Below are 14,401 nucleotides of genomic sequence, written 5' to 3' on the forward strand. Positions count from 1 at the left end.
CCAAGATGTTTGACTGTTTCCGTACTCTATTTAATGAGTCTATGTAGATTTTCCAAAGTGAAATTGAAGTATATTATCACCAGTCAGTACGTATTTGATCATGCTAATAAACAACACGTGACTGTACATCACATAGCGAGGTAGAACGTAGGACGGTGTGTAGGCAGGTGTGTAGCTGATCAGCCAGATGGTGAGTGTTTGCATGTCTGTAACCTACATTGTATAACTTGGGACATTATTGTGTTTTGACTCTCGAGTAGCTAAAGTACGACAGGTAGACAGATAGGTATATAGATAGAAAGATAAATGTTGGATGGATCAATGGATAGATGGATGGTGGATAGATAAGTGGACAGATGTCTGTTGTTCGTGTTTTAGCTTACTGTGGACTTCTTGTGTGCTCTGAAGGGTCACAGTTTCAATTCAAGTAAGCAAAATACCCTCTTGTTCAAGATTATAAAATGATAGAATTCCAGATCATTTTGCAAGCGATGTTTCCTCTACGGGCAGACTATCATGAGAAACAACGGGTGTTAGATAGAAAATAAGATAAGGTTAAAGGAACAGGTAAGCCGTGTTGTGAACAGCGTCAATCAACCAGGTAGATAGTAATAGGTTTTTCTATTGAAATCTTTGCGGTCAATGCAAAGCTTTTTGTGTTATTATATTCTTGACAGGGGTTGGATGTCTGTATAAGTATATATTTTTGTTTTAGTGGACACCTGCATCTGCTTATGTGCGCGACATGTTTATGACAACAATCTATGTTTTTCATTTGCTGATGGTAATAGGTCGCATTACAGGATCTAAACACTACGACGGTAAGTACACAGACACTGTGTATGTAGCTTGTCAACAACACAGCAGATCTATTGAGAGATAGAATACTGAATGGCATCTTACACTTTTATTCACCTTCTACCTTGTAAACCTCTTTATACTACGTGCTCCCATATACGACAGGGCTGATATGCTATTTACATACACATACTCCCTATTTCTGCTTTATAGGGTTGCAGAAAAGACCAGTTCGTGAAGTTCCTGGTAAGTATCCAACAACTTTGTATCTCTACAATTGCAATACTTGTTTTGTGTTATTGTAATATTCTATTAATTGATATATTTAAATATCAAATATGAATTATTATAATTTTAGGATGTCCCTTTCCGACGACATATCATGGAACATTTCAGTGTGATACAACAAACTACATGTACCTGACTCAACTAGAGTGTACACTGACATGTAACCATGGTTACTCAAACAAGGGAACACATTTAGGATGCTGTGAAGGAACATGGTATGGCGGAGCGACGTGCATAGGTTAGAAATAGGTAGAAATCTCTGTTCCTCTCGAATCGTGCATTAATAGCCATTGTACCACTGATTACTTCATGCCAATGTTAATGGCATGAGACGTGTTAATCTGTCAACATCCCTAATAGGATGGAGTCGAATACATACAGAATAATACAAATACATCATATATCATCCATTAACTCTTCACTAACGGGATCGGGTGGTCAGGCTCACTGACTTGGTTGATGCATGCCATCCTATCCCAGTTATCGCAGATCGATGCGCATGAGGTCAATCACTGGATTGTCTGGTCCAGGGTGTATCAAACAAACAAACCATGACGCTTCAATTGGTTGATGTCTGATAAACAGGCAAGTCCCAAATCTGAACAAAGTGAAAATAGAAGCGTCGATTACATTTTCATAAGAAAAATCTTCAAAAAGCCGAGTCGATTGATTAGATCATAAGCATGTTGTCATGAATAAATATTAAACAGTGATGATACCAGGTGTTCGCGAAAAGGTTTCGCGTATCTTTCCCCACTGGTGGCACTCATCACTTCTTGGTTATTTTCGGGTCAACCGTTATCCATGCGTTTTCATCTTATAATGTCCGTTTGTCAGAGTAGACTTAGATATTTTATGCTTTCAGTGATATATTAGTTATGAACATTTGATTTCCTACCATTGCTGTTTTTTATCGAAAATAAGAAATTGGTAAATACTGACAAATGAGGTGGAACACTTGACGACACATATGCAACACAGACTCTCTGTGAGATAAGGTGAGATGGGCAATGAAACCACTCTATAATACATGTATGTGTTTACATCACAATGTCTGGTGACACGTCACTTTGGAATTCCCAGCCAAAGTACGTCCCAAGTGTGCATGCTTGTCGTATTGAAGTTTGGGTCACCATGATGGGCTTGAGGATGTCATCAACCAGCGTTTTACCGCCCGCCTTGAATATTCATTACTGCGATGTAAACACATTTCACACTCAAAATGACATATTAAGTTTATAGGGGTCTGTTTCATTTCTCAGAAAACTACTTTTCCACTGTACCAAAAGTTTTGAATGGTGTGATTCAATGTGCGACTTTCAGTACGTCTCATAAGGTGGATGAAGTGTGTCATCTCCAGTGTAACTCTGGTTATAAAGCATTTTCTTCCGAGGTCAAGTGTCTTCCGAGAGGATCCTGGTCAACATCGGCCTCATGTGCTGGTATGTCTCTGATAGAAAAATGTGTTAAAAGGTCATTGTGTAAAATATTGTGAATATTTTAAGATAAGGTGTTTTAAAGTTTAATGATGATCAATGACTCAGCTATACACTGAAAGAATAATAAACTTAGTCATTTGCTCTGTCGTTTTTCAGAAATCACATGTCAACCCCCGCCCAAAGTTACTAATGGAGTCGTTCACTGTCGGACCAGCATAATTCATAAATTGGACGATGTGTGCATCCTACAGTGTAACTCTGGGTATAAACTGAAGTCACCATCCTCTGAAATCAAGTGTTTGGTCAATAAAACCTGATCTGCAACAGCTGCGTGTGTTGGTATGTCGGTCTGGATCTACAACATACGATTCTACCTTACAAAGTCAAATCGACCCATTTTTATTGAAGGTAATATATGATCTTTTCACCTTGGCTTTACTTAAATATACAGTTCGTATTAAAGTTAGGTTGTTTGGATGCAGAACACAAGTGTCCCCCTCCTCCCTCTGTGTCCCATGGCCTCTACAACTGTACCGATGCCCCCCAAGTTTTTGGTGCAGTCTGTGCTCTTCTGTGTGACAATGGATACAAACTGGCGTCGGGGGTGAAGACGGTCACGTGTTTGGAAAATGAAACTTGGACTGCATCGTTGTCATGCATAGGTGAACAAAACCCTTTCCATAAGCATAAGAAATCTCTGCTCTGTCCATTGTACAATAATATGACAGTTCATAAGAATGTGAAAAGTGAAAAAGGGTGTGAAATCCCTGTTAGCTAATGATGGGACCAGTTGTTCACAGTTTGTTGAGAACCCTGCCCCACCTCAAGTAGAATCGTGGTTATTGTTATGTGCTGAGGGCTTTCTTGACGACTTCATGAATTTGATCAGTGTAGGTTTCAGCCTAAATTGACAAAGTCTATGCAAATGGTTTTTACCACGCCATACGCACTCTACAGACATCACCAGTTCTGGCAGAAATGAGTAAAGTGAACAATATTCCAACAATACAAAATGGTTAGTAAATGATCTATCAGGTCAAGCATTGTAACCACACGATGCTCATCAGTTAGCTCTTTCGACAGACATAGGGTATTGGTAATTTGCATATGGGGCCACAGCAATAGTACACTGAAATATAAAAACAGCATTCTTATTCTTTAATGATGGTGAATATGATTTAAGATGAAATAATTAAAAACATTCAGCACTGTTAGGTCAACTAATGAAGCCTTGGTATCTTACTTAGTTCAAGTTCTAATTGGTTGAATTCTCTGACGTACACAAAGCAACGTTTTCAGTATATATCCGGGTATATATCCGTGTGTCTAAGTGTGAGTGTGTGAGTGTGTGAGTGTGTGAGTGTGTGAGTGTGTGCGTGTGCGTGTGCGCGCGCGCGCGCGCGCGCGTGTGTGTGTGTGTGTGTACATATTGTCTTTATTTGATTCACAGAGAAGAAGTGCCTGGTTCCGCAACATGTGACCAACGGACACCTCAGCTGTAGCACCACCTCTGTCAGGACGGGCACCTCCTGCAGCTTGTCCTGTGAGTCCGGGTTCGGGCCCAGCTTTGGTATCAGAGAGAGGACCTGTCAGTCTGATGAGACGTGGTCGGAGTCAACCACCTGTGTAGGTACGTATAACCTTTGTAGGTCAGAATAATCTGTGTAGATAAGTATCACCTGTGTTTGTCAGTATCACCTTTGTAGTTCAGTATCACCTGTGTAGGTCAGTATCACCTTTGTAGTTCAGTATCACCTGTGTAGGTCAGTAGCACCTGTTCCTCTACTTCATACTAGATGTAACATGATAAATGATAAACAGGTAGATGAAAGTGCTAGGTCAAGTTGTAAACAGCTACTGTTGTCTGAAACAGCGTTCGCTGCAGGACGTGTTCTCTGCTTTTGTAGTATTTTCGAAGGAAGAACGGTCCCATACTCTAGAGAACACTAACCTACTGAGGAACTGTATATATAAGGACCAGCGCATACATTAAACCTCAACCATGTTGTTCATGTTTCGATTATCTTACATCACTTGCTTTATTCCTAGACATATCACCTCCCGTGATCATCAACTGTCCTCCCAGTCAGACTCATTTCCTCAAAGCAAATGAAACAAGCATCAACATCACGTGGTCAAAGGTCAAGGCTATCGACTCACCAAAAGGAGGCTTTGTGAATGTGACCTTGACTTCCAGGTTGCGACCCGGAAGGGCTTATCCAGCAGGGAACTATACAGTGAAATATGATGCCAGGGATAAGTCAGGACACAAGGTCTATCCATGCTCCTTCACCGTGTCGATATCAAGTAGGAACGAATTTGTTGATTATTGTAAACGTATGTAATATATATTTCAATTCGACATCGCAAATACAATAATATAAAGCGACAAAACCCTTCCATATCCAATAGCAATCTCTGCATAAAGCAGAGTCAATTGTATGATTCCGACTATATCATGAGCATGTGTTCACTATCAAATAGTGAAGATACCAGGTGTTCACGAAAAGGTGAGCCTAAGCAATTCATCTATGTCATCTGTTTGTAAATTTAGAATATGTGGGTATGTATATGATCTATTGTGGAATTACAAGACATTTAATATGTAACAACGCTCTATTGTATGCTCATCTGAAGAATAGTACCCTTTTCACATTGTACAAAAGGTGTTCTAAACACAAACCTAAACACGTTCCTAACGCGTTGGAATCAAAACATGTTTAGGACTCAAACACAACAGCAACCAAATCATCTTTGGAATTTCAACTATTAGAATTCGAACGTTTGCCGTGTTGATCAGACTTTTACATGTCATAATTGTCTCCAAAGGTAATGAAGAAATTGGCCAATAGATGCTTTTATATAAGTGACTATTATATTATTTTTCTGAATTCTCAATTTTTTAAAGTCGATGGAACCATATACCAAGCAATCCATTACTGCTGCATTCTGCTGTATTTCTTAAAGCAAAATTTTACATCACAATATTGAGACATATCTAGCTGAGCACATGTTCAGATGTCAATTATTAACTCAAGTCTAAAATAATTAATGATAAAAATGTATTTATATTATGGGACAAGTAACGTGTTTATGTGGTATCAAACAAGCCCACAACATATATTTAACAGCTTGTCCAAAAGGATCCTATGTTGATGTATCAAAGAACAAGTGTGTTCTGTGTCCTACTGGAACATACCAGGAACATGAAGGACGTCTCACGTGTGTTCCGTGTCCTACCGGCTTCACGACAGCGTCTGAGGGGTCAGATTCTTCGAACAGCTGTGATGAGGTAAACTTACCCATTAAATGTATTCAATAGCTATACATTGGGAGTTATAACCAAGTGTATTTGGGTATTGTAAGTATCATATATAAGGATATGAATTTTTTTGTGAGCATCATACTAGGCTAATACTCTCTTTTATCATAAAATGCAATTCTTAAATTTCACTAACCGAATTTCCTTTGAAAACCGCGTATGCATACAATGCAAGTGTCCGTTCCTCTACGGTGAACCGCTCCTATGGTCATATAATTATTCATGTATCAATCAGTGGAACGATCTCGTTTCGATTAGTCAGTACCTGAAAGAAACAAAAGGCAATAAACAAAATATTATGAACAATGAATTTAATTCAGTGCTGAAATATTGTACACTGCAATATTCATATTATCAGCGTCTTGACTGCTGTCCGACTAAATGAAAGCTATACGCCTGTATATGCACTTGCAAAGTGACGTGACTCCATAAACGGTTTTGACGTTTTTGGCGATACTCTTACGACCAACAGGAGCTGCAAACGGTGAATTCACTTCTCATGGACTGTCATTTCATTCGACGATCGAATGCACGAAACACGTGAGATATCGATGGAGGGATGTATGAACCTAACATCACTACAAACACGAAAACGTAGTTATTTCGAACATGGTCAATGGACGAAAATACGACTCTCTTTGGACGCATTCTAACCATAGGTTTTCCGTCGAAATAACGTCGTTATTGGACATCGGAATTTACTGCGAGAGAACGATGCTATCAAGCTCCTGCATGTTCTCGGATATCGGATAAGACTATATTCACGCCAAAGTCTCGCAGTGTCGAGACTTATTACTGTTGCTGTAATGTTTACTGACTGTTTTCTTTTGTGCTTTGAGACAATCTGGCCACCTTCCAACACATATAACAGCCACACATTGTTCTACAAAACTACAGGTAACCTTGAGACCTTCCAACCCATATTACATACACATATTGCTCTCCAACACTACAGGTAATCTGGACTCCCTCCAACACACATAACAGCCACACATTGTTCTACAAAACTACAGGTCACCTTGAGACCTTCCAACCCATATTACATACACATATTGCTCTCCAACACTACAGGTAATCTGGACACCTTCCAACACATATAACAGCTACATACTGCTCTCAAAGACTACAGGTAATCTGGACACCTTCCAACACATATAACAGCCACATACTGCTCTCCAAGACTACAGGTAATCTGGACACCTTCCAACACATATAACAGCTACATACTGCTCTCAAAGACTACACGTGATCTGGACACCTTCCAACACATATAACAGCCACATATTGCTCTCCAACACTACAGGTAATCTGGACTCCTTCCAACACATATAACAGCCACATATTGCTCTCCAAGACTACAGGTAATCTGGACACCTTCCAACACATATAACAGCTACATACTGCTCTCAAAGACTACACGTGATCTGGACACCTTCCAACAGATATAACAGCCACATATTGCTCTCCGACACTACAGGCAATCTGGACACCTTCCAACACACATAACAGCCACATGTTGCTCTCAAACACTACATGTAATCTGGACACCTTCCAACACATATGACATCACATATTGCTCCCCAACACTACAGGAAATGTAGACACCTTCCAACACATATTACATACACATATTCCTCTCCAACACTACATGTAATCTGGACACCTTCCAACACATATAACAGCTACATATTGCTCTCCAACACTACATGTAATCTGGACACCTTCCAACACATATAACAGCCACATATTGCTCACAGGTAATCTGGATACCTTCCAATACACATAACAGCCACATATTGCTCTCTAACACTACAGGTTATCTGCACACCCTCGCACAAATATAACAGCCCGTATTGCTCTCCAACAGGTCCCTGTGGTCCTGGCAGTTTCTCCAGTGATAGCGTGGAACCCTGCTCCCTGTGCCCCACAGGAACATACCAGACTCGGCCAGGATCACACCAGTGTGACGCATGTCCCGTGGGGAGGGTGACGAAAATGCCGGGCGGGAAGGGACCTGGAGAATGTACGCTAAATATCATTTCTCACTATTGTTTGTCCAGGTTTAAAATATCAAATTGATCATTTATCTTTTTTTTCAATTGTTTTGTATGCAAATTGCAAGTGGTCTGATCGAAAGTATTTATATGTCATTTTGTTCATTTAAAGGCCCACAATGTTATCGAGAACACTATTTCCATGATAGTCGCCCTCTGGCCATTTCCCACCAAGCGTCAACTTGACTCCTTGTAATAAACTATTTATATGGTATTTGATGTAGATAATAGCAACAAACCGATTTCCATAATATTACATTCAACGCCAGAGAATTACCAGTCTTGATTGTCGGCCGAAATAGATGACATGAGGCGCCAAAGGCAAAATAGCCCTGATAATTGTGTGAATGGATCTCGGGAAATCAGTGATGACACCAGCTTTATCGCGAAAAGGTTAAACATGTCCTGCCCTACCGTCTTCACCCACCACTCACACAACTTGCATTATGAAGTGTCTTTATGCTGCCTGGCGCCGCAGAACAGTACTCAAGACTATCAAGTGATGGTTTAGAAATCCTGTCGCACGAAAGCGCTGTTACAACCTGTTTTGTAATAAAGTTGCAAAGTGTAATAATTATTACAAAACGGGTTGAGAGTTTTATTACAACGTGAAATGCACATAGCAACCCGTTTTGTAATAAAGTTGCAAAGTGTAATAAACTTGGTGAATGATGCTGAAAGTGTTCAATTGGCACATGTTCTGTAGGAAGTTTAGTTCCAATGCAAAGTTGCTGTTACGACGTAAATTGTAATACTTGCAGCAAATTGTAATAATTTTGACGTTAATTGTAATAACAACGTAAATTGTAATAATATTTGACGTGAATTTTAATACGCAAATTGTAATAAAAATTGACGTGAATTGTAATAATCTCTACTTGCGGTAAAATGTAATAAATTCTTACGTAAATTGTAATAACCTTACTACCGTAGTGTCCAAGACGCCAAATGACTAGAAATGATCTTTGTCAGTTGAGCTTGCGTTTCACATGTACAATTCGAGAAATACTGTGTATGATGACAAACGTACAAAACTGTTAAGTTAGGGATGGTTGGTATAGGCTTTATCGTACAATCGTCATTAAAGGGTGGTGTCAACATCGATAAATTTAAATGACTGAAAGATCCATCCTTGGGTTCAAAATGATTGGTTACACAACCGTATATTCGACAAATAACTTAATTGTGACATGTTGTTCAATACTCTTATAAGGCTATTCAAGATTTTTTTTGCATGACTTGCTTCAACAGTACTTTGACCAGTTCGACACGACTGAACGAGTGATGACGAAGGGTACAAACACAACCAGTGTGTCGATTTGCAGTGGAAACGCTATACGAGTTGATAAGGAGTACATGATCCTTTTCTTGAAACAAACGATGGAATTTAATCATATTTATACAATTCATTTTACTTTGACGAAGAATTCAAATACAACAAATGAGTTGACAGATCCCGTGAATACACAAATAACATCCGGTATCTTCGGATAACTCTTGTACAGTTTCAAAGAGTATACGAATTATCATAAATTTCTTGCAATCAATTGCTTAAATATATCTGCTTGTATCCAAATAGAAAGGAATTGAAAATTTATAATGAAAATATGTTTGTCACTTAAGTAAATTTTCTCTTTGACCTTGAAACGTACTTGAAGATCATTAAACTCGACAATCGCTGGTGGATTGCGCGAAGAAACCTTGATACGAAATATATGCGTACAATAATCCCCTGAAAACATAACTTCCTCTGAAAGATTAAGAGGATTAAAGTAATTTGGGCTAACATCAAGCACTGTAATAACATACTCTCTTAAAATTCCAATGAAATGACTGGTGACTTACCAAAAAGTCAAATTATATTTTGCTCCGATTGATTTACCTAGTTCTAATTGCCTACCCTTATCACTTTTTTTTCTGAAATTGAGTTAAAACTTCTAAATTTGAGACTTCAATATATGTCTTCAGAGGGTATTTCATGCACTATGTAACAACTGTTTGACCCCATTTCAAATTTGATTTCATGCTGAATCGCTCTTTTCAACTACTGCTAACCCACTTTAAATGCAATGTTTGTGGCATGCTATCATCTACGTAGAAGATACTACAATCCGCGTAGAAAATACTATCATCTACGTATATGATAGTATCTTATACGTAGATGATAGTATGCCATCTAGATACTATCGTCCACTTACATACTTTCATCTACGTACATGATACTGTCATCTAGAGTATGTAGAAGTGCAGTCATATATGTGATACCAATGACATAGAGCTCACATTTTACTGTCATTACATACACACCTACATGCGCGCGCGCGCACGCACACACACACACACACACACACACATACATACATACATACGTACATGTATACACACATATACTGTTTGTGTGTGGGTGTTTTTGTATGGGTATGTAGTGTGTGCAACACGTGTTTGTGTCTGTATCTGCGTGCGTGCGTGCGTGCGTGCGTGCGTGCGTGCGTGTGTGTTTGTGTGTCTATGCTGATGAGGCCCAAGTATCGCAGCAACAGAAAATTTGGTTTCTTAGATAGTTACTGGTCTTTTCATCAGAATTTTAACAAAGTATGTTGTAAGTTATTACAGTGCTTGATGTTAGCTGGAATTATTTTAATACTCTTAAACCCCCAGAGAAGTTTATCCTCTGAGGTAAGTTTTGTCCGTATATATGTCACAAATTAGTGATAACTTATGAAAAACGTAATTATCTGTTTCGAAAATTATGTACCGCATTATACGTGAGGTACCAAATTTGGTATCAAGGTTGCTTGGCGCAATCTACCAACGATTGCCGAGTTTAATGATCATAGAATACTCTTCGTATAAGGTCAAAGAGAATATTTACGTTAGTGACAAAACCCTTTTCATTATAGATTTTCCATCCTTTCAACTTGATCAAAACAGATATATTTCAGCAATAATTGATTGCAACAAATTTATTATACATATTGATGCTCTTTGAGACTCAACAAGACATGCCCGAAGATACCGGATATTATTTGTGTATGCTTTGAATTATGATTTCGTGCTGTTATCATGATGGATTCTGTTTTTGTTGTTGGGGCAAGGAGTTATTATCCCAGCAAAATTTGTCAGTAAGTTGTTGTTAGTTCTTCATGACATATGAAAGGAATCAAGACAGTTACATTTATTCATTTATTTCATTAAATATACTTCCTCCTATGAAAGGAAATATTTTATGTTATATTAATGATCCAAATGTTAATCATACATTGCTACAAATATTGCATAAGTTAACATGGTTTGCATTTATTTATTATTATTTTTTTATCTGTGAGAAGTTCACAGAGATCGAGAATACACAATATCTAATAGTATATGCAATGTAGGTAAAGAATATCCACGCCCCTCTTTTGATATTAATAAAAACATTGTATATAATGTTATGTATTAAGTATTCTCCTTCCCCATGCATGGGAAATCTATGCTGCATTTGCTGGTTTTTTTCCTTTGACATTGCACAGGAGATCTGTCACTCATTTGTTGTATTTGAATTCTTCGTCAAAATATAATGTATAAATAGGATTGAATTGTCTCGTTTGTTTCAAGGAACCGGTCATGTGCACCTTATCAAATTAAGTAAACCTCCAATGCAAATAGACATAATTTCAGGATCCGGTTGCACAGAGTTCTCTTCGGTAACTCGTAACTCAATGTTATTGCAATGGACTCCTAGCTAAGCTACTATTGGATGATAAATCAATTAACCTATTTGTCGAATAGACGTACCTAATGTAATCCATCATCTTTAACCCGAGGATGGATCTTTCAGTCATACATTTCGATGTGTACAGTTGCTAAGTATCATTCTAACAATACAGACATGACACAAGCTGCACGTAAAATAATTGATAAAGGTAGTCCTTGCGGGTTCACATACCTACATGTACATCGCACAGGACATTGTCATTATTTGCTTTACATCCTCCGAGCAACGTTATAAAAATTGAAACTTGAATAAAAATAAATTGATATTATGTATATGAACATGTATAAATCAGCTTGCACACAGACTACTGCAGAATGACATGTCATCCATTTGCTAGTTTAGTTAAAACATATTTTATTCACAGAACAAAATGAGAATTGTATTAGGGGCAAGTTCTTGCAACTTAGTAAACCCCTCTCCGCATAAAATATGTACAAATACTTTCCACATTTACACATCAATATATTTGTGTAAGTTTGTTACGTTATAATTATTTCATTGTGTATAGTACTACCTACTTTACCATTGAAATATGATTCCATCAGGTTAAATATGAACAATTATGATGAAAATATATATTACAATTAAGTACAAAACACACAGAGTATTTCTCAAATAAATAAGAAAACTAAGTTCATTCTAGTAATCCCCCCTTTGACACTAAACCTATAAGGTTATTACATTTTACCGCATGTTGAGATTATTACAATTTACGTCAATTTATATTACAATTTGCGTATTACAATTTTCGTCAAATTTTAGTACAATTTACGTTATTACAATTTACGTCAAAACTATTACAATTTGCTGCAAGTATAACAATTTACCTTTTTATTACAATTTACGTCGTAAGAAGACTCTCAACCCGTTTTGTAATAATCATTACACTTTGAAACGATTCCAATGTTAGGTCAACTTTTCATCCAAAGTATATATGATGACGACCAATCTTAACGTAAATACCGTTTGTGTTCTCTTTTGTTGAAACTAAAAACGATATATTAATGTTGATTTACGTCTGCTTTATACAAGTGCAGAGATTCTGTTGTGTATAACTAAAGAAATAACGGTTAAGAAATATGTTCGTTTAGCAACACAGTGCCAAGTGCCTCTAAACACAGTGTCGATTGTACAATTTCGACTTAATCATAAGCATATGTTTATGAATCACTATCAAATAGTTTTAATACCAGGCGCTCGCGAATAGGTGAGCGTATCCTGCCCCATCGGACACTCGTCACAAACACATAGATAGGCAAGTCATGTTCACCTAAACAAAAGCGGTAAGAATTGTGTCGGATATCAATTGGTCAGCTTAAATCTTTTGGAAAGACTTTCTAAGGCCCTGAATGTTGTACAGCTCTTCAACAGGCATCTGTCCCCGAGGTTACTACGTGATTGACGTCCTGCTTGTGACGAAGTGTGCGGCTTGCCCCAAAGGAACCTACCAAGACCAAGAAAACAGTCACAAGTGCGTGTATTGTCCCTGGGGTCTCTCAACGCCTACAGGAGGCTCAGTCTCCAAGACAGATTGCAGAGGTATGGAATACTAAATAGGCTTGGGACAAATAGCAACTGATCTGTCATTGCAGCCTGCAACATATCGGCTACCTAACAAGGTTTTTTTCAAAATTGTAAACAATAGAAGACATATAAAATTGATTTTTATCAGAATGTAAGTTACTCTATGATTTTTCATTCAGAGAACATTCAAGCAGCATGCTAATTTCCATGCATGTCACATTAAAACATTCATATTAATTTTGATTGCCTGACCGATGGTTGCGAAAAACACTTCATAAACCAAATAACTAATTGTTATTGTCAAGATAGTAGAAGTGATGAGGGGTCTAAACTGGCATTCGACATGAGCTGAGTGAATACCGATAGTACATCCAGATTCCGGTAAAACAAATAACAGTTTAACCTCATCAATCCGGACAATACCATTCCCACTTAAACCGAACAGTTAACATATTTCCGAGTTAACGACGAATATCCCCAACATCATGTAACGCGATGTCCGTCAGTAATCGTCATGAAAGCTGGTGTCCAGATTAATGGGGTCTGAATTAACGAATAATATCACCTACAGTAAGTAATGCCATGTCCATCAGTAATAGTCGTGAAAGCTGGTGTCCAGATAAATGGGGTCTGGATTAACGAACCATATCACCTACAGTAATTAATGCCATGTCCAACACTAATCGTCGTGAAAGCTGGTGTCCAGATTAACGGGGTCTGGATTAACGGGTTTGGTTTTAAACGAATAATAATATGCAGAACCTGCAATTAACGGAAAACCATCACATGTATATTAGTTTCTGGTCCAAACATATGCCGACCAAATCAGTTTTGGACCCGTGAAGATCCGGGGTAGAATCAGCAACTCATGTTTATTGTTAAAGGCGACCATATGCTTGTCGTAAGAGGCGACTAACGAGATCGGGTGATCAGGCTCGCTGACTTGGTTGATGCATGTCATCGTATCCCAATTGCGAGGGTCGATGCTCATGATATCAATTACTGGGCTGTATGGTCCAGACTCGATTAATTACAGACGGCCATCATACTGCAATCACATAGCTGGAATATTGCTGAGTGCGAGCTTGACCACCCGATCCCGTTAGTCGCCTCTTACGACAAGCATAGTCCTCTTTTACGGCAAGCATTGGTTGCTGAAGACCTGTTCTACCCCGGATCTTCACGGGTCAGAGATGTTGTGATTTCACTTTGTCTTCAC

The 14,401-nt window shown here is 38.2% G+C and overlaps 1 protein-coding gene across 2 annotated transcripts; it reads left to right on the forward strand.

The window, feature by feature from the left end:
* Positions 1 to 364: 364 nt before the first annotated feature.
* LOC124124522 (sushi repeat-containing protein SRPX2-like) lies at positions 365 to 7,849 on the forward strand. 2 transcript variants are annotated; one of them, XM_048383016.1, is made up of 9 exons: positions 365 to 821; positions 1,012 to 1,044; positions 1,157 to 1,301; positions 2,410 to 2,528; positions 2,682 to 3,187; positions 3,976 to 4,155; positions 4,575 to 4,832; positions 5,657 to 5,817; positions 7,715 to 7,849. In XM_048383016.1, the coding sequence occupies exons 5-9, from the start codon at positions 2,941 to 2,943 to the stop codon at positions 7,835 to 7,837; spliced, it is 969 nt and encodes a 322-aa protein (XP_048238973.1). In that variant the 5' UTR covers positions 365 to 821; positions 1,012 to 1,044; positions 1,157 to 1,301; positions 2,410 to 2,528; positions 2,682 to 2,940; the 3' UTR covers positions 7,838 to 7,849. The 2 variants fall into 2 exon arrangements, 1 of the variants encoding a protein (XP_048238973.1); XR_007218198.1 differs by having other exon boundaries at positions 367 to 1,044; positions 2,682 to 2,864; positions 3,008 to 3,187.
* The last annotated feature ends 6,552 nt before the right edge of the window (positions 7,850 to 14,401 follow it).

Source organism: Haliotis rufescens, unplaced genomic scaffold (assembly GCF_023055435.1).
Source record: "Haliotis rufescens isolate VD_foot unplaced genomic scaffold, xgHalRufe1.0.p SCAF_43, whole genome shotgun sequence".
Classification (NCBI taxonomy): Eukaryota; Metazoa; Mollusca; class Gastropoda; order Lepetellida; family Haliotidae; genus Haliotis; species Haliotis rufescens.

Bases quoted from the DNA above. Each gene is read 5' to 3' on its own strand.
- LOC124124522 (XM_048383016.1), top strand. From the start codon at position 2,941: ATGATCTTTTCACCTTGGCTTTACTTAAATATACAGTTCGTATTAAAG. The intron at 4,833-5,656 runs GTAGGAACGAAT...TATATTTAACAG, and splicing joins CTTCACCGTGTCGATATCAA to CTTGTCCAAAAGGATCCTAT. The intron at 5,818-7,714 runs GTAAACTTACCC...GCTCTCCAACAG, and splicing joins CTTCGAACAGCTGTGATGAG to GTCCCTGTGGTCCTGGCAGT.